We start from the raw sequence: 24,967 nt of genomic DNA on the forward strand, positions 1-24,967 counted from the left end.
TGTGTGCACACCCCATCATGGTCCATGGACTTACATATGACTAGTTTGCTTAGGTATTCCCTGACCTGATCCTCTTCCACTAAGGGTATCTTCCTTGCTCCAGACCTTCCACCAGTCTTTGGGGCCTGGGATTCCTGAAGGTCCATCTTGCTAGTAAGTATCGAGGCAAAGAAGCTGTTCAGTATCTCAACCTTTTCCATGTCCTGTGTCCCCTGCCTCATTCAGCAAAGGGCCCATGTTTACCCCAGTCATCCTTTTGTCACCTATATATTTATAGAAGCCCATCTTGTTGCCTTTGATACCCCTTGCCAGGGACTCCAGTTTCAATGCAATTGGACTCTGGCTTTCCTAACCCCATCCCTGCATGCTTGGATAGTGTCTCTGTATTCTTCCCAGGTTATCTGTCCCCACTTCCACCTTCTATATACTTCTTTTTTGTGTTGAGTTTTGCCAGGAGCTCCTTGTTCATCCATGCAGTCTTCCTCATATTTTTGCCTGACTTCTTATTCATTGGGATGGACTAGACTTGAGCTTGGAGGAGGTGATCTGTGAATATTAACCAGGTTTCTTGGCCACCCTTTCTGTCCAGGGCCTTATTCCATGGAACTCCACCAGGCAGATCTTCAAAGAGGCCTAATTTTTCTCTCCTGAAGTCCAGGGTTGTGAGCTTCCTTTTTGCCCCCCTTCCTTTCACGATCCTGAACTCTACTATCTCATGGTCACTGCAGCCAAAGCTGTCTTCAGCTTTCACATCCCCAGTGAAACCCTCTTTGTGAGTACCAGAGTACCTCTCCTTGTTGGTTCCTCTATCACTTGAGTCAGGAAGTTGTCATTGATGCACTCCAGGAATATCCTGGGTTGCTTATGCTCTGCTGTGTTGTCTCTCCAGCAGATATTAGGGTGGCTGAAGTCCCCCACGAAGACCAGGGTCTGTGAACATGATGCTGCTTCTGGCTATCTGTAGAAGGCCTCATCCACTTGTTCTTCTTGGTCAGATGTCCTATAGCAGACACCCACTACAGTGTCATCCATATTGGTTTGCTCTTTAACCCTCACTCATAAAATCTCAGTTGGCTCATCATCCATCTCCAGGCAGAGCTCCATGCATTCCAGCTGTGTCTTACGTAAAGGGCAACTTCACCTCGTCTTTCTGGTCTGTCTTTCCTAAAAAGCCTGTATCCATTGCAACTTTCCAGTTATGTCAGCCACCTCACATCTCCATGATTCTAACAAGATCATAGCCCTGCTGTCTCTAACTTATGTTTATTCCCCATGATGCATGCACTAGGGTACATGCAGTTCACAGAGGCACCAAAGCATGCTGATTTCCCAGAAAGGTTTTGGCGATTTCTCCGTAATGGTGTCATGTAGGCATTTCCTTGCATACATGCAAATGCTAGAGGTGGGCTCACTTCAGCACCATTTTGTTGATTTTCTGATTTTGAGATTTTTCTGTCACTTCATTCCAGGCCCTTTGCTCATCAACCATGTCCATCACTCCCTCATAGGGCTGCTGATAATGCTCTTCCTCCCTTGTCATTCCTAGTTTAATTTCGGCTTGGTTTTTGCCACTTCAGAAAAAGGCAAAGTCACAGCATGGCAAAAGGGCTGAACAAAAGTTTTCCTTTTGAACTGGAGACTGAGAGCAGAGACCAAGAGAAGATCTATTTTTTTAATGTATGTAGGCCACAAATTTTTTTAATACTATATACAAGCACACTCACATAAAAGGATGAGTCTTGGTGATAAGACAGAGCAAGAGATGTATAATCCACAGTTAGCATGTATTTTTGCAAACTAATTTAGCAAGTAAATACAGATTTTCTTTAAGATGAATTATGATGTACAGAATCAAAAGTACAGATTTTTTTTTTTAATCCTATGAAGTCTCATTTACAGATAACGTATTATTCCTTTATAATTTAAAAATTAATTGTGTTTCATATTGCTGAACAGAAAGAGCGACTTCGAACTAGTCTATAGCTTTACTCTTTTTCATAAATATATGCCTATTTTCCCCGGAAATTAAATCTTTTCAGCAAAAATGAATAAAACTTCTTCAGTCAGAAAAACAAAAACTAACCAGCCACTAACAGATAAATGCACACAAATAAATCAGAAAATAAAATTAAAATCTTTGAGGATGAGAGAAACAGGACTAGCAACGCTGTACCAGAAACATGATGTAACCCTACATTGTACATCTTATGGTCTTCAACAGTGTCATTAAAATCAGAATTCGTTAATTTTCTTTAGAAGATATGATCAGTCACATCTATTTTAGGTCACATACGTACACATCAGAGTGTATGGCAAGACAGAGTAACACCAGACATATTTAACAGCATTATTTCTATTCTGGTATTCCAGCAAGTATTTTATGATGGTTAATCCAAAGATACACACCTATTATAACTGAATGAGAGTTTAGTTTTGCATAGGAAACCTCTTTTAATTAAAAAAAAAAAAAAAAAAAAAAAAGAGACTTAGATCTCAACATGCATATTTTAAATGCACAACCTGTTTTTGAATGAGTTTCTTTCTGTGGTTTATGCATGAAAGTTGGCCTAACGAACACTAGTTTTATGAAAGAATATTTATGCTAATGGCATCAGGAAAAAGGGTGATTCTAATTAAGAAGAGGTTTATTTTTGTCAAGTACATTTAGGAAAGTTCACATCAGAGAAAAGCTCTTGATTCCACCACCACTTTACTTTTTTGTAAACCTGACTGTATAGCAGAGCCAACATATTACAGGTGAGATCAAAACAAAATTTTTTTTTTCTGAAAATATTTTGTATTTGACATGCAAATGCTACTTTTCAGTGCTGACAATTACCTCTCAACTAAAACATGAATAAATGAATCAAATAGAAACACTAAAAGTAGAAGAAAATTGGCATGACTGAAATTCTTACCTATAATAGTAAATTTAAATGTTTTAGATGGTAGAGGCCTTCCTGCATAAGTGTCTGCATTGCTTTCATTCAATACTACTTGCAGTTTCAAGGTGTAGTTCCCAAGTTTCTGAAGATTTTCTAAACAGAAATACGAATACAATTAGAAAGCAAAAAAAGTAAAATTATAAATAAACTGAAAATATTGCATATGTGAACTTACCCATTTTTTTAAACCAGTATGGCCATTTGCCTCCATGCTGACTGATATGGGAAATTATTTCTTTATTCCCAGTAGGTGCTGAAAAACAAACAATTAGCTACATGTATTTAGATTTAACACCATACTTCTTAATTTTTTCAGGTATTACTATCACTCATTATTAAGTATTACTATCACTTCTAAATCTAATAAATATAAATTCAGCTTCACAATTAATCACATTGATCACAGCTAAAAAAATGAATTCCCTACCTAATCCTATTTTAATTAAAAATTGCTAGCCTCAGACACATTAAACTGAAAGCAGCAGGTTTGTAAAATAGAATTTTATTAGCTCTTTGGTTATATGTTCCCCGTTAAGTCTGAACACTTGTAGGCTGTGCACTCCACACACTGGCAACTGATCAAACTTGACAAATGACCCTAACAAATTAGCTTAAATGGGAACAACAGTAAAAATGTGCAGTTGACTGAACATATAACTGAGGAAAAAGAACATTCCTTGTTTGCTCCAAATTATTATCTGTCTTTATAAACACTTCTGCAGCATTAAGACACATCTGAAAAGAGAATACACTGAAACTTTGACGCAATTTTTTAGTGAATGGTACTATAACCTAAGATGAAACCAGGAATAAGGTTTATTGTTTGCAACTTCAAGAGGCATTAATATATTTGTTTTTCAAAACATAATTTTGAATAAATACAGAATGTGACTGCAGTAACACTACACAGAATAAAAAGAAATGCAGTAAAAATACACATTGTTCTATAGCTAAATACAACTGCTTCAGATCCTGTTCTTGCACCAAGATAAAATAGCATACACGAGATAAAGTAACAGCTGCCAATTTTCTTAGGCGTATTTCTTTGAATGTGTAATACTGGAAGTATTGGGTTATTAAAATAAATTTTGATGGCATTTTGTAGCAAGAGCTAATTCAGTTTTCTATACTGGAGAGTTTTCTACCCTCGGTAGTTACTAACACTGAGAAAACAGAACTTCTCAAGTGAGTGCAGTTTCTGTATTGCTACCAAGTTAAACTGAAAGTCTCTCTGTATTATGCAAGATGCACAGCTGGAAGATATACACCTTTCTTCTTGTATTGCCCCAATACAGACAGATAATCTAAGGCGGAAATTTATCTATAGGAAGTGAAGAAAGTCTAATAGTTCTGTGCATAGTGATACACAAAAGATGACAATAAAATAAATGGGATCTTGGAAGAGGACAAATGAGAAAACCCTGGCTTTTAAAGGCAGGGCTGTTATGTTCTGATGTTCTCTTCTGAAAGAGGAGACAATCCCAAGAGCAGTTCTGCATAACAAAGTTATCAGGTATGTCCACTGCTGCTGTTGCGGTCTCTGTGATGAAAAAACATCCTGATGTTTTATTTGAACAACAGACTAAGTTATTTCAGTGGAGCCACGTGCAAAGATTTAGAACTGTCTTTGGAATTTCTCCATTTTTTCCTTTGCTAGAGGAAAAGCCCTTCAAACACTTTGTATTAGTAGTGATTAATGAGCTCTCCTCTGTTGTTTTGCTAGAAAGCACCATTGGGACTTCCTAACCACCATGTTCTTTTCTTGACACTTCCACACAAACATATTTATGAATATTAACAGTTTCCCTACAATCACCGAGATACAGAACACTGCACTTGGTGCAAACTGTGTACTGCAAACAGCACAAGAAATTAAATGGGGGTAGGGAGGGAGAGACACGCATCTGAAGAGCATCTCCCATTGTGGTTTACAGGAGAGAAGTGACAAGATAATTGTTTGGTCAGAGGAACAGTCAACTAAGTTCTAAAATAAATACTTAGGTGATGAAAACAGTTTGCTGAAGAGCTCAAAAACCTGAAAAGATGCCTCACTATTGCCACAGATTGCCACAGCACCTATTTGAGTATTTTAACAGAGGTACCTGCAATTTTATTGAGTAATCAGAAGTGCTTTAAAAATAATATTCTGAGATAGAAATGGTTATTTCTCAGACACACCTTAGACAAGAATCACCCAGGCATGACTTTGAAAAAAAACCCACCAAACTTCCCAGAACCCAGCTTTCTGGCAGCCCCCCCTGTCTTGGCAGCCTCCTTCCACCAACCCTAACATGAAATTTTAGAGTGAGCCTTAGAGAAACAACCTGCTGGTGGCCCAGGAAAAAAACCCAACACATCCAAACAAGCAAAACAAAAAAACCCGGCAGTCCATGCCTCCTTTGGCAGACACTTCCCGTAGGCAGTCTCTTTCTCTTTATCCTACTCTTTCATTTGGTAGCCCATTTCTGTTCCTGCTCCACCTAGACTCTTCAGCTTTCTCTTTTTCTCAGCTCTAACCCATAACCCCAACCTTATTTTTTGGCCAAACCTTACAAGCCCCAGATAAAAAATTTCTCATATCCCAGCTGTCTTGCCAGCCCTCGCTTCCCTTGTCCAAACCTTGGACAAGGTGCTCCTGCCATGGCCCATACAAGAAGTTTCTCACAGTCTAGTTTTCCTGCTATCCCACCCTTTCCTTTGGCAGCTTTTATCTCCACTGGACCCCTCAACTTTCTTATTCTCTCAACCATAATTCAGACCCTAATTTTGAACTGAACTTTGTATAAGGCTCCCCAGTAACAGACCAGATGAGCTATGAGAAACATCTTAACTCTCTTGGCAGTATGCAGTATATTTTGCCAGGTATTCCACTCCTCAAAAGCGAAGAGAAACTTTTTGTACATTGTAAGATGTTTGCTGTTGGCCTTCATATGGGTGTAACCACTTTAGTACAAATGAGAGCTTTATATTCTAAGAAAGACTAGGGGTTTGAGTTTGACAGGTGTGCCATGCTCAAACTGTCACTTGCAGGACTTACTCATTGTTCTGGTGAAACACAGTGGGATTATCCTAGTGATGCCTAAATTGACTAGAGACAAAAGTTAAGATAGGAAGCAGTAAAAACAGTTATAATTACAAATTTCCATCAATGAATCAAAGTGGTCAGGAGACACGAAAGGTCTGAAGATAGACGTTTCAGTGACAGGAGGCAAAGGGCAAACTTAACTTTATTTTTCCCAGCAACACCACTGACAAAACACCATGCCTCTTTCAAGTTTATACATCCTGACGTCGTGATGGTCTACCTTAATTAAGGTTGCAAAACACTGATTTGTCCCCCAGGCTGTTGGCAAATAGTCTGATAACCTGTATAACATGAACACGTTTTTTCAGTTCCAACTTCTTCATGCCCTGTCACACTACCTTGGACAATGGACATGCACAGCAGACAGTCCCCATACAACAAGTGCCATTAAAATACCATGTGTAGTCTTATGACACATATACTGAACTGAAGCCAAGATACTTCCATTTGGTTTCCTTTGACATGTATCACTACAGTAACCTCAGTGCTTCTGAAGGGTATTTTTACAACTCTTATCAGACAAAGGAATCAGATTTTCCTATTGTATATGGAAAGAAACAAGGCAAACAAAATTTTAAGTTCCTAAAAATTTCAAATATATTTGACGTGCAGGATTGGAGTTTTCAGAGAATTCAGTGTTCTAATTTTGTGTTCAACACACAACTGAGTAATTTCAGTTGCCTTGGAGAGGATGCAATTCTTCAACAAATGCAATATAAGAATACCAAGTGAAGCACCCATAAAATGGAAAGTACATAGCATTAAGACATTAAGCCTTGGCATTGAAGCAATTGTCATTTCATGAAATGTGGCTTTGGAGTACTACATGCTCTGATGGGATATTGTCCTTAAAATTAAAAGCTATATCCATCCATCTATGAAATGCTAGTATGAATTATATGTATATATACAAAGAAATTTATTATCCTTTATGCATTTTCAAAATAATAAAGACTCATTTAAATATACTGAAATACTTACAATGTAAAATAACCTTGAGTTCAACAAGAAGTTTCTTTGAACCTCCGTGGCTTGTACCTGGAAGTTTTTGCATTGCTTCTCCTTTTTTATTCAAAATTTCTATTCTTAATGCTCCTGTATTTAAAAGAAAAATTATGGACATTTAAAATAACCTGTGATTGGAGATTTTTGTATGCTTATTTTTTTAACAACAGTGCATAATATAATTTTAAATTGACATTTTACTTTTTTAGTATTTGGAAGAATAAAATATACCTATTGGTGTACCAGCAAATCTTGTTTCATTTGGTAATAACTCATCTCCTTCAGGCCATGTTACTGATAATTTGTCAGGAAGTCTAGTGAAAAAGAAAGAATGAACAGTTTTCCTGTGAGTTAAAAAACAGGGTAATTTATCTTTAGTACAATACACATGAAGCTATTTTTTGGTGGAAAGAAACCCAAAATCTGAACTATTTCTTCTTGGTTTAGAGTTCTAGGGTTTTTTTTGTTTCTGCTGAAATAGCTGACTGCTTTCCCATTTGGAAATAAAACGGAACATTTTTGTGTTCCTGAAGAAATACTAAAACTGTTATTAGGAACTCCACAAGTAAATAATTACAATTTAGAGCTTACCTTGCCATTTCATCCTCTATGTATTTTTTAACAGCTTTGTCAGACACTGTTCTGTCAAGTTTTGATATTGGAACAGTTTTCATTTCAGCATACAATGCCTGAGGTTCCTGAAAAAAAATTTAGTGCAGGTATAAACAGCCAGATTATAATACGCAGAGAAGAAATACCTCTCTATCAAGGGACTAGACAAGTAGACATAGACATAATGCAATATGCTAACAAATACTACGTGGTGACTCCACAAGACACTGTTCTAAAATTTGCTGAAATCACAAGGGTTAAGAATGGACGAACAACATACTATTGATACCAACTGTGATACTCTATTTCATATGCAAATTTAAATAAATCAGATCATTGATCATGAGTAATAATTTTAATATGTTTACATTAAAATTAATGTAACTAAGCAGTCGAAAAATACCATAATTTTCAATAGTTATTTGAAAGTCATTTAAAGAAGTCTGACCTGGGATTATGTTTAAAGATTCCATAGGCATACTAGGTGTGTGAATTCTTTTTATATTTGTCTTACCAAAGCAATTTGAACCTCTCCTCCAGTGGCAAATATATCCCCATCATGGTCTCCATACAAAAAAAATTTCTCAATACTTCCATAGAATATTGGAAGAGTCTTAACAGTTTTCACCTGTAAAGCAAAGACAATTGTCAGTACATTGCTTCTACATCAAATGTACAGTAGTTGCCTTTTATAGCATTCAAGTGCTTTATTACAAAACAAACAAACAAAAACCCAACACCAGTGAGCAACTAACTTACCAGCTGTCCAGTTTTGTATGTTTTCCCATCCCACTCTATTGCAGCATACATTGTCCAAGGGCTCTGCATTCTTTTGGACGGTAAATCAGTACGTGTAGTTATTCCTTTAAAGACTGTGAATTTTATCTGTTTGTCATATTTTTCATGGCAGTCTTTGAGCCACAAAGCAAATTCTCTGTCAATTTTCATTCGCTGCTCCTATAAAGAGTTTACAAAAGAAATACATACTATTAACATATTATGAAATTTAAATCTGACAACTTCAGAATTATAAACAATTATAAGAGTACAGTGATATTGTACGCAAAAAAAAAAAAGGATTCTTCAGCTTGGAAACACTACAAAATTCTAGGAAAGCTATACTTCAAGACAGAGAAAGTGTTTCCCCCAGCACCCATATTCCTCTATGAAGGGGGTCTTTCCACAAAAACTGTCATATAACAACTAGATATTGTTTAAGAAAATAAAAGGAAAAAGACTAGCTCTTATTTTTTCAGATTTAAAGAGTCAGCTTTACTACTCAGAGTAGTAAAGTAGTACTTTACTACTAAAACTGGGAGAAGTGTCTGCTACAAAGTCCTGAAAAAGTGTCCAAGGTGAAAGTTCTTCAGAAACGGGTCAATATGCAGTGACATGAACAAATGTCCAGTGAGTAAAGGTTTCTGTATCATATGCATTAAACTTTTCCAAGAAGAAATACTTATCAGAATAAAATGATCACCTGTCCGTTGAAGATTCTTGTGAACAGAGTATTCTTATCTTTTAGCTTCAGCTCCAGATCCATGAAAGTGAGTTTGTTTGTGCTGACCTGGAACTTATCATTGGTAAATAATGCACCAGAAATTCTGTTGTAGCATTCAATTGGTGCCAATCCTCTCTTCTTTGGAGGAGCACACCACTCAAAACTTAAACAAAAGGAGAAAGACATTAAAACCCTTTTTTATAAAGAGAGGTTTACATTATAGAAAGAGACTGGTTTACATTGTAGAAGCAGATTACCACTTACTCTTCCACAGTTGTGTATGGTATTAATCTTCCATTCCAAAAACATTCAAAAATAGGCCTTTTTCCTCTGGCACCCTTTTCTACTATAAAGCAGTCTTCATCATCATCATCATCGTTTAATTCTTGATTAAAAAGAAGACAGTCTCCATTAATACATTTCTTTAAAAAACTAATATCAAAAACCAGAGCAGTCTAAATTGAGGATTATCTATGCTTATTAAGTTGGGCACAGTAGCAGTACACATGATCTCAAGCTAGTTATATATAATATTAGGATTTTTTTTTTTTCTGTTTAAGAAATACCAAGCAGAAAAACTAAGGAAAGCTAAGGAAAAAAAAATAAACAGGGATTGAATAATATACCAAATTTGCAAATTTCAAATTTGAATAAATATTACTTATCCGCCTTAGTTACAACTGAAGTTCTTCTAATATCAGAAAATCTTGTCACAATTAAACTCAAGATTTGTTTTGTCAAAAAAAAAAAAATCACCAACACAAATTATTTTAAAACCCTAGCATCTGAAAATTCATTAAGGGTGGATAAAACAAATTTTAAATTAAGGACTTAGACTACATGTTGTCCTCTGAGGTATTCTGATGTTAGAAATCTCTTGAATCAAACTGCTGGTGTTTCATTACTTTCTCGGAGCAAAGATCTAACAGTCATGAAAGTCAAAATGTTTCAATCAGACTGCATTCCACGAGAGTTTATAGTTTGAAATCAGATGGTGTTATGTCAAAGAACAGGTTTACATGAATGAGTTACCACAACAGCCAATTTTCTCACAGGGTTCATTCATCCAAAAGGATATGAACTTTTCTGTTCCACCAGAACCCAAATTAGATAACAACTTACACTTCAATTTAAATTGTTCTAGTTTCTATTTCATTAAAACATTTAGAGTAGTAGGACTGTCTGTAACAGGACTGATAAGCTGCATAACATTTCACTCACTTGATGGAAAACATGGATCATCAGGGTATGTTTCTTTATCATACAGGAAGGGATGATATCGGATGATGCCTTCCACTATACCTTCTCCTTCAACATGTGCCTTAAACTCAAAACTATCTGCTGCAGTATTTATATACAATGTCTGCATGTCATCTTTGATCTCCCTAAGATTGACAATCTTTGGTACTTTTCCTTTTTCAAACATTGAAATCTGGAAAAAAATGAAACAAGTTGATTTTCCTTAGGCAAAAAACCCTACAGTAATTAGCATTTGTAACACTTACCTTAACTGTTAGCAAAATGAATTAGTTCCTATGCTGCAATGATAAATAGTATTACTTTTTAAAAATTAAATTACATACATATCTTAAAATGCTGCTGTAGTTCAAAATGCATGATTAAAGAGAAACAGGCACAATATGAAATGCTGCCTTCAAAGAATTTTGACTAATAAGTATAAAACTTCTTACCTGAATGTCGATGTTGTTGAAAGGGCTTATGTCTTTTGTTACAGCATTAGTTTCATTTCCTTTTGGTCCATGGATGTAATAGTGATAGATATGTCTGAAACACATTTTAAATGAAAAATAAATCTCAGAAAGTGAAATTTTAAAATTTCAAAATTTTCAAAAATCTAGATAAACTTGCATTTTTATTAAAATATAACTGGTTCATTGCATTGTTATAAATCAACTCCATGACAACATGTACATGTGGTACAGAAGATTTACTAAAGGGATTGACTCTTTTTCACTCTTTCCAACTCTCATCTCCTTCATGCACAATCATACTAATATCAATTTTTTGATAAAATACAAAGTGCAAACTAATAAAACTACTGTAATTTGTAATACACTCTGGAGATTAAAAAGATCTAGAGCCAAAAAACTTCCCACATATTGTTTCTGATATCAGCTTTGTATTGATAATCTAATAGTAACAGAAGTGTTTCACAATCACTATCCTTAAGTTATTTCCAAAAAGTAAAGATACCTCATTTGAATACACGCAGCAGTCATGGATGTGGTCTGCATATTAGAAATAATTTTTCTATTCATAAACATTATTTTCTAATGGCATTTGTGCTCATTTAAGAAAGTCCAAAAAATCCACACCATCAGATAGATTAATTATTTTCCTAGAGATAAGAAGTTTGAGAAAACTGAGGAACTTAACCGCATTTACTTCAACTTTTCGACAAGCTAGCCAATTCTTCCAACTTCAGATATTGAGTCCTTAAACCTCAGGGTGGTGGTTTGCAGAAAAATGAGATTATACAAGTCAATGGGACTGAATGTATGAAGGAAGTTAAATGCACCTGCAAGTGTTTATAATCGCTTTGCTTCTGACATCTACTGCACTAAATGCACCCCAAGGAGAAATCTTGGTTCCCAAACAAAAGCTCCTCATGGTCTCATTGCTCAGGAGTTTAGACCAGAGTGGTATGTCCAAACTGCTTAGCATTTTGTCTGCATCTCCTCCAGACCTCAAAAGGTGCTCTCATGGCCTTAAGACACAATTATTTTGGGGGATCATCTCCCCTCCCTCTGCTTCAAAGCATCCAAAATAATATGAGGGCTGTGCTGTAGCCCATTAGAGCAGAATGAAACTGGTATTATGCATGTGTGGCAAAAGACATGGCAGGATGGTATGAGGGGGTGTTTTGAGGGGAAAAAGGCCATTACAGCTGAAATAGTGACAGGATTGTGTAGCACTGGGAAGGTAAATCTGATTGGTTTTACTGTAATAGCTACAGGACATACACTAGAGTAATTGCACCTCTGTTTCATCTCCAATGGAGGCAGTTCTTTCACTTCAAGAGATAGCTGGAATGAACTAACACACACCTAAGTTTGGGTATTCACCAGAAGAGTACCCAGAAGCTAATGAGGGACCTAATTTATCTGTCAATGTAGAGGTACCCCTACGTTTTCACAAGGTTAAAAAGGGTTTCAGCCACAAGTTTTTACTTGCAACAGTGAATGATGTTTCATATAATAAGGTGTTACCTAATCCTTATACTAATCCTCATATTAAGTATTATCCATTATTATTAGATTACAGGTAAGACAAAAATAAAATTATTGCTTAAAATCAAGTTCTGTGGTTTGCGAGATTTCAAAATTGGGCCATGGCTTCATAGTTCAGTTTACATTCACAGATAGATCCATCCTCTTAACAGATAAGTCCACATGATTCACAGGTATCACAGACTTCCACATCTCCAAACTCTGCAGGGCCACTGATGACACTACTATAGTACTCAGTGGACAGTATCACATATCAGTCTCCCTCTTGAACTGGGATGAAGCAGCAGCTTTTTTTTTTTTTTTTTTTTAAAAAAAGCCAAACCACAAATCTAGATATAAAGGTTAGGAGCACAGCTGTGAGAACAGTAATTTATCAAGTTACTAACAACTATATATCTAATTATTACATTAATAATAACTATTAAACTGAATAGGTTATTGATAATTCAATTGGATAATTACGTATCAATTATCAAGTCACATTGAAACTGATGTTTGTAAACATCTTCATTTGGATGGGGGGCCCCATTCAGGTGTGCTAGTTTCTGTAAAATCAGTTAGTTAGGAAGACTAATTGTGGCATCAACAAAACACGTATCAACAACCTTAACAGGAATAAAGCCGATGACAAAGTACAAAAAGGAAGTAATTCATAATTATCTGACTTTGTTAGTAGTGCACTTTTAAATCATATCTTTTAAATCACAAACTTACGCCAGCTGCCTTGTCCAAAGATGAAAATAGTTTTTCAAGTACTGCATATGATCTGGTTGTACACCTGTAATGACAACTGCTGTGAAACTCTCTTTATCCCTTTCTTCTAATATTAGATTACGAAGAAATCTTTCATCATCACTTGTGATGTGAGTAGAATCAGATGGCTACAAAAAGAGTAAAATAATAAGAGCAAGAATGTAAACTGAATTTCTGATCTCCCATTAGCTTTGAAAAGTATTAAAAAACAGAACAGGAAAAGAGTACAGAACACATGATGCTAAGTATCACAAAGGATTAACGCTTATAATAAAACCTTCCAAATTAAAGTCAGCAAACTAAGAATCTGACATCCCTGATCCAGTTTATTTTCAACTCACTTTCATGATAGCATTTGAAGTGTTCAGTCTAGAAATGCATTTAATCATGTTTAATGTGGCACTGTGTGATATCCATGTTCTCATCCATCAAATGGAACTACTATGTGTACCAGACATAAGTCTTCTTTAAGAAAACCAAGTCAGAAAAAAAAAAAATTGTTTTTAAATGGATAGGCTGCTTTCTATAGCAAAAATTGAAGTGGAAGAAACATGCTTTTGCCGTGGAAGGGTGAATCCTCAGTTCCAGCTGAAATACCCAGTAGTCTCACAGAAAAAGAAGTTCCTGATTCCAGAAAGTCCTGATTGTCTTTTCCTGGATGGATGCACTCTACTCTTACGATAGGAGGTTTCTAAACTGCAGAGAAACACAGCCGTTGATGTCATGTTTCACGTTGGACCAGTGGATAATCCTTTACATTTGGTGCATCCAGAAAAGAAGCTATTTTTAACACAAAGATTGAGATCTTTATAGCAACTGCAAACAATTGGTACAATGGAGAAGATACACTTTTTCATGCTGTAGTAAATGCAGCATCATGCCCTGTTTTGCAGGAAAGCAGGCAAAAAGAAAACACATCACAAAGTCATGAAAGGATATATGTCCTACCTAACCGTAGACAGTGAAACATGGTAGTCAAGGGTGTTCTGTTAAGACTTACTTTCCCCAGGGAATCAAAGAGATCTCTTTAACCAACAGGATAATCTAACCAGTTGTGGGAACTTTCATCAAAAAAGACTGAAATTCTTAAAATGCTTTCTTCTGCCCACAGCATGGCCTCTTTTAAACCTAACAGTCTTGCTGATTTCATCCAAGTAAGGGGCTGTTTCTATGCCAGTAATGAGATCACAGATAATAAAGAAAATCCTGAGTTGCTTGGTCCTCATCTCTGTATGGTTTGACCAATGACCTAGAAGCTGCACACCAATGTTGAACAAGTGCTATCCTGTACAACTTACACAGTGAAAGTACCTCCAAAATGCTGTTCCCAAATTCTTTGGTTGCCTTCCTACTACAGATGACACACTACCATGGTGCTTTCCCCAATATCCCTAGCAACCATCTCAACTAGAAAAGTAGTATTTACTTGCTGGCAATATTAAATGGTCCAGGGAAGTGACTACAGTAAAGACAGGTGCCTATTATCCATCAACAGAAGATGATTGGCTGGGGTGCCATCAGTGCCATTTCTCTTCAGTGTTCTGGCCTTGTTCTAGAATGTCTTAGGTTTGACATTAATTACATCTTGATTTCTTTGCAGAAGTAACTTCCTTTACCAACTCAATGCCTCAAAGATTCAATTATTCTTCTCACACTGCAGTAATCCATTACAACTTCTATTTCTGCCACAGTATTCTCTTGCTCACCTATGTGCACTGCAGACCATTTTTCAAGACATTATAGAGACAAATTCACACGTTTAATTTCACATCAAGATAATGAACTGGCCTGGTTATTTCAATGATTTGTAAAAACTTCTTAGACCTGAGCTGTCTATCCAGTATCTCCACGCTTCACTTCTATTACTTGAGTGCTTCACAGCATCTCTTCCCTCTTTGATATTTACAAGTTATTTTTTACCTCTAATAGAACTTTACTTGCAATATTTTTCAACTGCATCAGCTTAGCTTTCATTTTATATTATCACCTCAACTTTTCAAACAGTTGATTGCACCACCTTCTTGAATTCTTTATTAGTATCTATGCATCCCATTCAGCAAGTTTCCTCCAACTAATGTCTGTTAGCTTATTTTCTACTTTTATATCCCCCACACTCCCTTTTTAATATGAAGTGGGGAGGGAAAGCATTTGTGCTCTCTACAATAAACAGATTTTGTCTACTTTTCAGTTTCTATTTCTGTGACTTTACCTTCTCATCTTTATTACAGAGAGATTAAAAATAAAATTCATACATTTTTGATGATTCATTCTTTGTCACAAGTTACTGCCCCAGTATTGGCATGTTAAAAACATTATCTACCTCCTGTTCCTCTCACCCGTACAAAAGGCCAAGAGCACTGAGATAACCCACAAGATATGGGCTATAATCAAGGTCTGATTACCTCATAATACACAGCATCCACTTATGCTCCCATCTGCACCCTTAGCTATATCTTTGCCTTTATCTTCTTGCTCAAAAATGTCCAAAGAAGAGTTCTTTTCAGTCTTCCTCCTTATCTTGCAGCTTTTTGCTTAAGCTTTTCTTCTTCATGAAAACCATCAGGACTGTTCATTTTAGTTTTCAACTAAACAGTTCATTTCTTTTACAAAATTAGTGGAGATTTGTGAATCCACTGGGTTTTGTTTATCTGGCTGGACTGCTCTCCCATAGACAGGCTAGTTGTTCTACATACTTCTTACATAAGCACAGTTTGTCTCCCTAATTTATTCCTTACTACTTCAGAGAACAGACATTTTTCTTTGTTTCATATATAATGAAACAATCAATGATCTTAGAAAGGTATTTTTAAATATTTTTCTTAACTTGATATGTTAAACTATATGTAATTTCTGTCCTTTATGGTAAACAGAAAAGATAAAAAAGAATCACATACAAATAAAGCTTTATGATATGTAGTGCCTTCACGTTTCCCATTACTTCCTTTTACACTCCGGGGTGCAAACGATTCAATAAGACAAAGATATCCCCAGATAAGTACTACAAGAATATTAGATAGTGAAATCATGTTAACCTGGGAAAAGCTTTCAAATAAAAAAAGAGAAAGTATTAAGGCTATTTACCTTTCTGTTTCGAATGTATCCGCTATATATTGCTTCTTTGTTTTTCTCCTTCTTTTCAAAATCCTCTTTAGAAAGGACAAGTTCATGAACATCCTGAGAATCTGCAGGTTTGCTTATCATCTGATATTATTAAAGAAATGGTATTTAAAATCAAAATAAGATTTAAAATTAACAACAAAATAGTTTAATACTGTGATTAAAAGCTAGGATAATAATAATCTGATTATGTAAAAATGTTTTAAAATAATGTTTAAGATTGATATTTACTTACTCTTGCAGACTGTCCAACGAAGAACACTGCTTGTTTGCCTCCAACTCCAAAATATGAGATATCACTATTTAAACTACGAGGCACTGGCAAAGGGCGTACATATCCTGAATGATCACTGAGAGTAAAAGTGTGTTTAACAAGTTTTCTCAAGATAAACATAATTTAAAAAAAGAGAGAAACTTCTGATCTAAACAGCTTGTATTAAATTCTTCCGGCAGTCACATTGTTCAAAAAATCCTTCACTTTAGACCTATTATAATTGCAACATTAAAACGTATGTGCCTAAAATTCTTGATGTATTCTTTTTAGAAGCATGATGACAGAGTAACTCTTTTCCTAAGTCATCTTATAAAACATTTCTGTCCCTTCTAGCAAACCAAATCTTATTCAGTCTTACAATTTGCTTATATTACACTGATGTTCAGATGAAAGAGAGGATAATGTTTGGCAAGGAGAATCTGATAGAAAAGAAACTATTACTCTGAAAACTTCTCTCCATTGTTAACTCTGCAACAGGGACATGGTCAACAGGTCTGCGCGATAGGTACTGTGGTATAGGTACTGATACTAACTGTGAAGCTCATGCAAATGAAAATGGCTTACAAAGCAAACCTGATCTTTTTGACATCATCCTTTCAGAGAAATACTATTGAGTAAAAATGGGAAATAATGCCAACCAACTATTAAACACAGTCTTGGAGAGACTACGTATACCATGAGTAATTAAATTCCATGTCTTTTAAGTCAGCTTTGATGGATGAAAAGTCTTACGTAGTTTAAGCAAATGGTAGGACAAACGTGTTTTTAAATCATAGCTGTCCCAAATGAAAACAAGGTGTAGATAGTATCCTGCTGTAATTTACAGCTGTGCTCCTATTGAATGGTACGAGCCCACAGTTTAAACTTGTAGCTTAAAAACACTACACATTTCTACTGTTACTAAATTCAACTACAGCAATTTTAAAAAGCAGTGAATTTCTTTACAAATTACTAGATGACTCCGAATCACTTCATATGCACGTATCTCCAGTTCTCTGACAGATATTAGTTGTTCTATTTTGACATGCTTCTAATGCAAAAAAGCCCCCTCCTCAGCTATATTATCACTTTCCACTGTCCCATTACTTTTTACACTACTTTCTCATAGGACAAATTAGTTATGATTGAGGCTGTGATCCTCATCTTCACATTTACTGCCCTAGGCTTAAGGTATTTAAAAAGTGACTAAAGCTCAAGAACTGTACTTAACTGCTTCTCTGGAATTTCCTACACTAGGGTTAAGTCTGGCTGTGGAGGTTGAAGAGCTCTTGAGAACAGATTCAAAACTGTAAAATGAATTCATATAAACCCACCATAAACCGCCACTTTCTTCTTTAAATGCAAAGCATTTATTTTGCCTAGCCTCCTTCAAAAATTACAGACATCTTCAGGTATAATTTTGCATTACATTGTACACAATTATGATTAAAGAAAAAGTAGCATAACAGACATTGAATGCATTGCTTAATGTGATACTGAAAGGCTTTCAGGTATCAGATGAACACACTATAAAAAACCCACCCCAGAACACAGAATGTTCCTAATTGTACATGGGCAAGTCAAAGACAACTTAGAAAAGGCTGTGAGAATAAAAACATGTTCTCAGAGTTTCATAATATTAGAAAAGCAGTTTTGTGTTATGAAGCTTCCCTGTCTCCTACCTACAAAAATGTCTATTTATATGTAATCATGGAATGACAGGTTTCAGCTAAGTGTTGGCGTAGAGGTATGTGTTAAAATGATATTCTGTGAACCTTCGCAGAGTCTACTAATTGTTGTAAAAATGATTAAAATTTTCTAACCTCTCGAAGTCACCTTGTCTTGTAAACTTTGACAATCTGTATACAGCCCAGTTGTTAAGCTGTTTAGAAGTCATTCCTCTTCCATTATCGATCACAGCAACAGCTGGTTTTCCGTGGGAATCATCAAACAACTGTTTTGGGGAAAAAAACAACCACAACAACAAAAAAAGGAGCACCAGGAAAAAAAAAAAGGATAATGCAAACTATGCCAACTACACCTGAAAAAAAGTAGAATATTTCTATCTTACCAGTTTTATCTGTATGCTCCGAATACCAGTATTTCGGGATGTAGCTGACAGAGAATTGTCAATCAACTCAGCAAGGGCAAATGCTAAAGAAATTGAAGAAAAATAACCCCGTTAAAATCTTGTTCTCAAAAGACAGCACTCAGAAAACAGACACATATTCACAGTAGTTTCTACTGAGCAATGAAGATAACACATTCCGTAAACACAGACAAGAGCTAAGCACTGTCAGAACTATCAAAATTAGATAACATCTTGATTTAAAAAAAAAAACCAAAAAACTTTTGTACATATTTGCACATATACTTTATGATTTGTTTTCTCACTGAACCTCTCATACCTCTGTTGATGGTAAGGACACAATTATTGGAAGTACCTAGGAACAGTGAGGAACTAACAGGTTCCCTACCACAAGACAAACTTGTCCTTTTCCATGATTGGGAATGAATTTGTATGATTCATATGAAAGTCCAAAGTATGTAAAGAACTGACTCTGACTTGTTAAAATATTGAGGGAAGAATGAACTCATTGAAAAAACCTGAATGGAAATGTTGCACAACTTCCAAAATAGGAAGTTATTTGTTTACAACAAGAACAGGAAGAAAACTGTAAAAATCGTTGAAGAATTCAGTGAATGGTTGTATTGGGTTTGTGTGGCGGGGTTTTCGTAGTGGGGGAGGGGGCCGCAGGGGTGGCTCCTGTGAGAAGCTGCTCGAAGCTTCCCTGGCTCCAAGTCGGACCCGACTCTGGCCCAAGACAAGCCCATCAGCACCTCTGGGAGAACAGATTTAAGAAGGGGAACCTGCAGCAGGGGAGGAGATTGGAATGTGAGAGGAACACCTATGCAGACACCCAGGTCAGTGAAGAAGGAGGGGGAGAAGGTGCTCCAGGCGCTGGAGCAGAGATTCCCCTCCAGCCCATGGGGAAGACCATGGTGAGGCAGGCTGTCCCCCTGCAGCCCAGGGAGGTCCACTGTGGAGCAGATATCCACCTGCAGCCCGGGGAGGACCCCATGCCAGAGCAGGTAGATGCCTGAAGGAGGCTGTGACCCGTGGAAAGCCGATGCTGGAGCAGGCTCCTGGCAGGATCTGTGGACCCATGGAGAGAGAAGTCCACGCTGGAGCAGGTTTTCTTGCAGGACTTGTGACCCTGTGGGGACCCACACTGGAGCAGTCTGTGCTTGAAGGACTGCAGCCCGTGGAAGGGACCCACCCTGGAGCAGTTTGTGAAGAACTGCAGCCCTTGGGACGGACCCACGTTGGAGAAGTTCATGGAGGACTGTCTCCCATTGGAGGGACCCTACGCTGGAGCAGGGGAAGAGTGTGAGGAGTCCTGCCCCTGAGGAGGATGAAGCAGCAGAGACAACTTGTGATGAGCTGACCCCAGCCCCCATTCCCCGTCCTCCTGTGCCACCAGGGGGAGGAGATAGAGAAAATCAGGAGTGGAGCTGTGCCCAGGAAGGAGGGAGGGGTTTTAAGATTTTTTTTTTTATTTGATTGGTAACAAATTAAATTGATTTTGGTCCGTCTGGCCATCCCCCGTCCCCCCCTCCAGTTGAGTCTGGGTTTTGCCCATAACCATAACTGGTGAGTGATCCCTCCCTGTCCTTGTCTCAACCCACAAGCTTTTTGTTATATTTTCTCCACCACGGAGGGGGGAGGAGCGAGCAAGCAGCCTCATGGTGCTTTGCTGCCAACTGGGCCTAAACCATGACAATGGTAAATACAACCAAAGTTTTGTCAGATATGTGGCAATACACAGCAGAAATAGCCAGCCAAATTACTTGCACAAGTCTGTTTTTTCTAAACATCAATACTTGGAACCCTTGCCTAATTCAAGTTAGGAATACCTAACTTTAGTGAAAAATTGCATTTAATTAAGGACTGCAGCATCAATCTGAAAAAAATACATCAAGTTTGGATTAATTCACTGCAACTGGTCAGCCCTAGTGACCAGACATTTCCATTCAGTCTCTCTGATAAGGAAGTTTTATTCCCTACAATTTGCAAGGTTCTTCAGAATGCTACAGTACAAATTACACTGGCCATACACTTCAGACATGCAAAAGAAATCCCTTGAGTATTAGTATCATACAGCAACACTGAAGCATTTTGCATTTTCCTTCAAGTTGTTTCTGAAGTATAAAAACAGTTCTTGGTTTCTCTGCAACTTTCTTCACTGCTAACAGGAGTTGAGCATCAGTTATGTGATCCATACTTATTATTCCATATCAAATAACGAAGGCCCTTCATCAACACGTGAAACTGGTTAGGCACGCCCTTAGAGATGTTGTAAATGAGGAGCCTCAGCTGCAGTACACTTACCCATGTTCAAAATTGTTATTTGCTCTAATAGTCAATTTTAGTACATAATAAACAAAAGTAGACAGCTTAATATAGCTGTTTAGCAAATTTTAATTACTGCTGTGTTGCAGAATTTCACAAATTACCTCACTAGGGTCTTAAAGAGTGAGAATTTGTAACATTAGAAAAAAGATACCAGTAACATCATTACAGAAGTGGATCTAAAAGTTATTCTGTTTGTAGTCTTGATCATTGTGGTCTCTTTAGGACTGAAGAGTTATGACCAGAAGTAGTAGCAGAACATTTGGACTACTTTAAAGGCCTTTGTGGGAGTAATATGAACACACGCAGTACACTCAGAGCAAGAATCCTCCTTTTCCCTGTGTCACCTATTGCAGAGTACCGCCAAGACCAAGAATTGACTTAAATATATATGAAAAGTTTCTCACAAAAACCTGAAGCTTGTTCACTTTCTTTTAGAGAGAATAATGATTTAAAGCACCCTAGCAAGCTGCTTTAGCAATAACACGACAGAGGAAAACGTAGGAAAAAATTTAGTTTTCCCTTAGTAGTAAACTTTGCTTTACTACTAAAAAAACCCAACAGACTTCAAAAAGACAACATTGAGATCCCATATTTTAATCACTTCTCTGGCTCATAAATAAATATGCCTCAGGCTCTTGGGCAACAGTATGCAAGGAGAGAAAACAGCAAATGTACGTTGATGATACTGCCAGATGGATCCAAACAAAAGTTCAACCTGTTTTTAAACTACAGCAAGTTGTCAAGAAACTCTGTTATCTAGGCCCACGGACATTGACAGGCATGATCAAAATCTTTTTCTCTCCTGTGGATATACTTGCTTCCTGTTTCAATACTTCTGAACACAAATAAATCTGTCAAAGATGCTGCTATATTTTACATTCAAACCACTTTGTAAAATGCAGTATTTTTACATGTGGATGGCAGATTTGACCTTGATACAAAATCTCTGGATAACACAAGAGGTTATCATTGGAGTTATGTACAGGGAAATGATCATAATATGAGGCAACAGAAGTGGAAAATGTCTTTCATGAAGAAAAAGAAGGAAAAGGAAAAGACATTGTGTGTGAGGAACTAAAGGAAAACTGAACATACATATGCATTATCTATTTTTCATCTCATATTATTATTCTGAAGCCCGCTGAGAGAAGGAAAAATGGGTTTTCCTACCAAGGGAATGCTCAGCATTTCATGGGAGATGAGCTGTAGCTACAACTTACGTGAGCACTTACAGTAAGTGCAGTATTGAATGACTTCATATTCATAAAGATCTTACAAGATGTAACAGTTCCTTCTGACAAACCAACTGTTTGATTGCAGTGCTGTTTATTACCATGAAAACAAAGTGAGAGTTGGATTATTAAGCACATACTGGGGAATTCCTCCAATGTAGAACAGTAACAGTCCTCAGTGTGTATTAATTTTATTTCTTGATTTAATAATTTAAATGTTGCTTTAAAAACACTAACAAACCAAAACAGCAACACTGAAACCAAAACTCTTTAAAAATGTATTTCTAAACTGAAAACTTGTTTAAACATTTGTATTCTTGACATAAGAAGCCATAAAAACAGAAGAAGGAACTTCAAGTTCTGTTGTACAACTTGATGACCATGCAATATCTTGCATTTAACACACAAACCTGTTTGTTTAAATGCTACCATAAGTAAATCTAAATGGATGACACTTGACTCTTTGACACTAAAATACTTTTTCTTCTGAGACTTTTTTTTAAAAAAAGGAATAGGGATAGGCAGTTTTGATAAAGAGCTACAGAAAAATGAATACAAGAAACCATAGACTACGTATACCTCTTCAAAGCTTAACAGTTCTAATACAAGGTGGTTATAGTAACAATAACTATACGACAGAGGACTAGATTTCTCCATTTTTCTACCCTTCATCTCTCAGTTCTTGCAGTATAGGCCCTTGCTTCCAATTTCCAGTTCTCATCATCTTCTTGTCCCACAAGTTTTATTGTGGTAATATTAACTAAATAGTATTAACTCCTTTCTAGCAATGTTATATGTATTTAAAAGGGAAACATGAATGTATAGTAGCAAAATCCCTTGGTTTTGCAGCATCAAATAACCGAAGGTTCTGTGTCCACACCGTTGCACTCAACACCTCACATCATCTTCACATGCCACAGAATTAACAATTTTCTTTTGTTCGTTGTTTTTCTGTCCCAGTGTATGGGCTACATGTGTTCTGATATTGTTTCCTACTTATACCTTCGTGCTCAAGTACTTTTTTTTTTTAAATTTAAAAAAAAAAAAAATTTTTTTAAAAATGAAAAAAAAAAAAAAAGTCATGCAATGTGGTTGCTAAAGGTTCACTCCTTCAAATCAAGGCTGAACTGCCTACAGTTTCAGGAACGTACTATGGTTTGACTGCCAGAAGTGCTCATTTGAATCTCATCAAATTCTGTGACTGAAAGAACGGAAATGCTTCCAGTTAACATTAATCTAGCAATGAGAACAATATTTCTACCTGCAACTTTTGAAATACTATGCATTTACCTAAAAAAAGCTATTGTCACACTTTTTTTCCTATGAGTCAGCATTAATGTCTGTAAACTAAATAATTCATAGAATCGTAGATCAATCCAGGTCGAAAGATCATCTGGTCCAACCTTTTATGGGAAAGGGAGCCTAGATGAGATTATCTAAGCACCCTGTCCAATTGCATCTTGAAAACCTCCAGCGATGGGGACTCTACCACATCCCTGGAGATGTTGTTCCAAAGAATGATTGTTCTCACTGTAAAAAATGTCTTTCTTACATCAAGATGAAACCTCTCCCAGGTGCAACCTGTACCCATTGCCCCTTGTCTTCTGCACGTGAAAAGAGGGCCTCCATTCTCTTGGTAGCTGCCCTGTAAGTACTGGAATACTGTGATGAGGTGTCCCCTGAGCCTTCTCCAGGAAAAAAGACCTAACTCCTTCAGTCTTTCCTCACAAGGCAGGTTCTTCAGCCCTTTGATCATTTTGTCGTCGTCCTCCTTTAGACCCTCTCCAGTCTGTCCACAACTTTTTTGACCTGGGGACCAGAACTGGACACAGCACTCCCGGCATGGCTTGACCAGTGCTAAGTGGGATGATCACATCTCTATCTCTGACAGTAACACCCCTGCAGAAGCAGCCCAGGATCTGATTTGCCTTTGTTGCTGCAGTGGTGCTCTGCTGACTCAGATTCAGCTTGGTGTCCACCAGGACCCCCAGGTCCCTTTCAGCAAGACCCAGGCCTGTACTGGGCTCTTTGGTTATGTCATCCCAGGTGCAAGACTTTGTACTTGTCTTTGTTAAACTTCATACAGTTCTTGCTTGCCCACTCTTCCTGTCTGTTCAGATCTTTTTGTAAGATGGCTCTCCTTTCTGATGCGTTCGCATCACTAGTCAGTTTAGCATCATCAGTGACACTGATAAAATCACAACAAAGAAGAATCTCATCCTACTGCTTTTGTTCTTTTTTTCTCTTGCAGCCTCCACCATATATGGAAAAACACAGCTTCTAACAAATAACTTCAGAGCCCTTGAGCCCAAGATACAAATGGAAGAAGAAACAGTACAAACCATTTTCCAATTAAAAAAACAAAAATCTGACAGATAAAATTAGCAGAAAAGTCAAGCAGCTAGAGCTCAGAGTAGCCTAAGATAAGATGCTAACCAACTACCCCAGCATGGCTTCAGCATCCGTAACGTACCTCCCAGTAAGCCACAGCGCATTTCACCGAAACACGACACAGGAGCTAAGGGTACGATTTTACAGTGTTTCATTTTCAGCAGAAAGAACTACCACTGTTCAGCCTGAAGATCTATCACTGCAGCACAAATACAATGATGAGGTATGATATCTGCCAGCTTCATACAGTTATATTTTCCAAATGAACTGCCCCACTGCTGACAACTCTTTGCTATGCAATCAACAATTTTACTGTCATGAAGAGTAGAGGGAACAAAAAAACCTTGACATATAAAGAAAAGGAAAATGTAGGTTTGACACACACAACCCACCCTGATCCATCCA

General features: G+C 36.9%; 1 protein-coding gene across 2 annotated transcripts in view; it reads right to left on the bottom strand.

Annotated features, from left to right (window-relative positions):
* The window catches only part of SMCHD1 (structural maintenance of chromosomes flexible hinge domain containing 1), a 90,958-nt gene that overhangs the window by 47,957 nt on the left and 18,034 nt on the right, over positions 1-24,967 (bottom strand). For both annotated transcript variants that reach the window (XR_011323971.1, XM_069779099.1), the window contains exons 4-19: positions 18,594-18,676; positions 18,346-18,476; positions 16,505-16,619; positions 16,234-16,353; positions 13,114-13,280; positions 10,840-10,933; positions 10,370-10,580; positions 9,413-9,533; positions 9,128-9,311; positions 8,407-8,604; positions 8,162-8,275; positions 7,627-7,733; positions 7,267-7,349; positions 7,012-7,125; positions 3,121-3,198; positions 2,919-3,038 (exon numbers count right to left, since the gene is read on the bottom strand). Coding sequence is in view for 1 of the 2 variants with exons in the window: in XM_069779099.1 (XP_069635200.1) it covers positions 2,919-3,038; positions 3,121-3,198; positions 7,012-7,125; positions 7,267-7,349; positions 7,627-7,733; positions 8,162-8,275; positions 8,407-8,604; positions 9,128-9,311; positions 9,413-9,533; positions 10,370-10,580; positions 10,840-10,933; positions 13,114-13,280; positions 16,234-16,353; positions 16,505-16,619; positions 18,346-18,476; positions 18,594-18,676 (2,040 nt within the window). In the remaining variant the exon portion in view is untranslated. The remainder of the gene's footprint in view (positions 1-2,918; positions 3,039-3,120; positions 3,199-7,011; positions 7,126-7,266; positions 7,350-7,626; positions 7,734-8,161; positions 8,276-8,406; positions 8,605-9,127; positions 9,312-9,412; positions 9,534-10,369; positions 10,581-10,839; positions 10,934-13,113; positions 13,281-16,233; positions 16,354-16,504; positions 16,620-18,345; positions 18,477-18,593; positions 18,677-24,967) is intronic.

This window comes from Haliaeetus albicilla, chromosome 3 (assembly GCF_947461875.1).
Source record: "Haliaeetus albicilla chromosome 3, bHalAlb1.1, whole genome shotgun sequence".
In the NCBI taxonomy this organism is placed as follows: Eukaryota; Metazoa; Chordata; class Aves; order Accipitriformes; family Accipitridae; genus Haliaeetus; species Haliaeetus albicilla.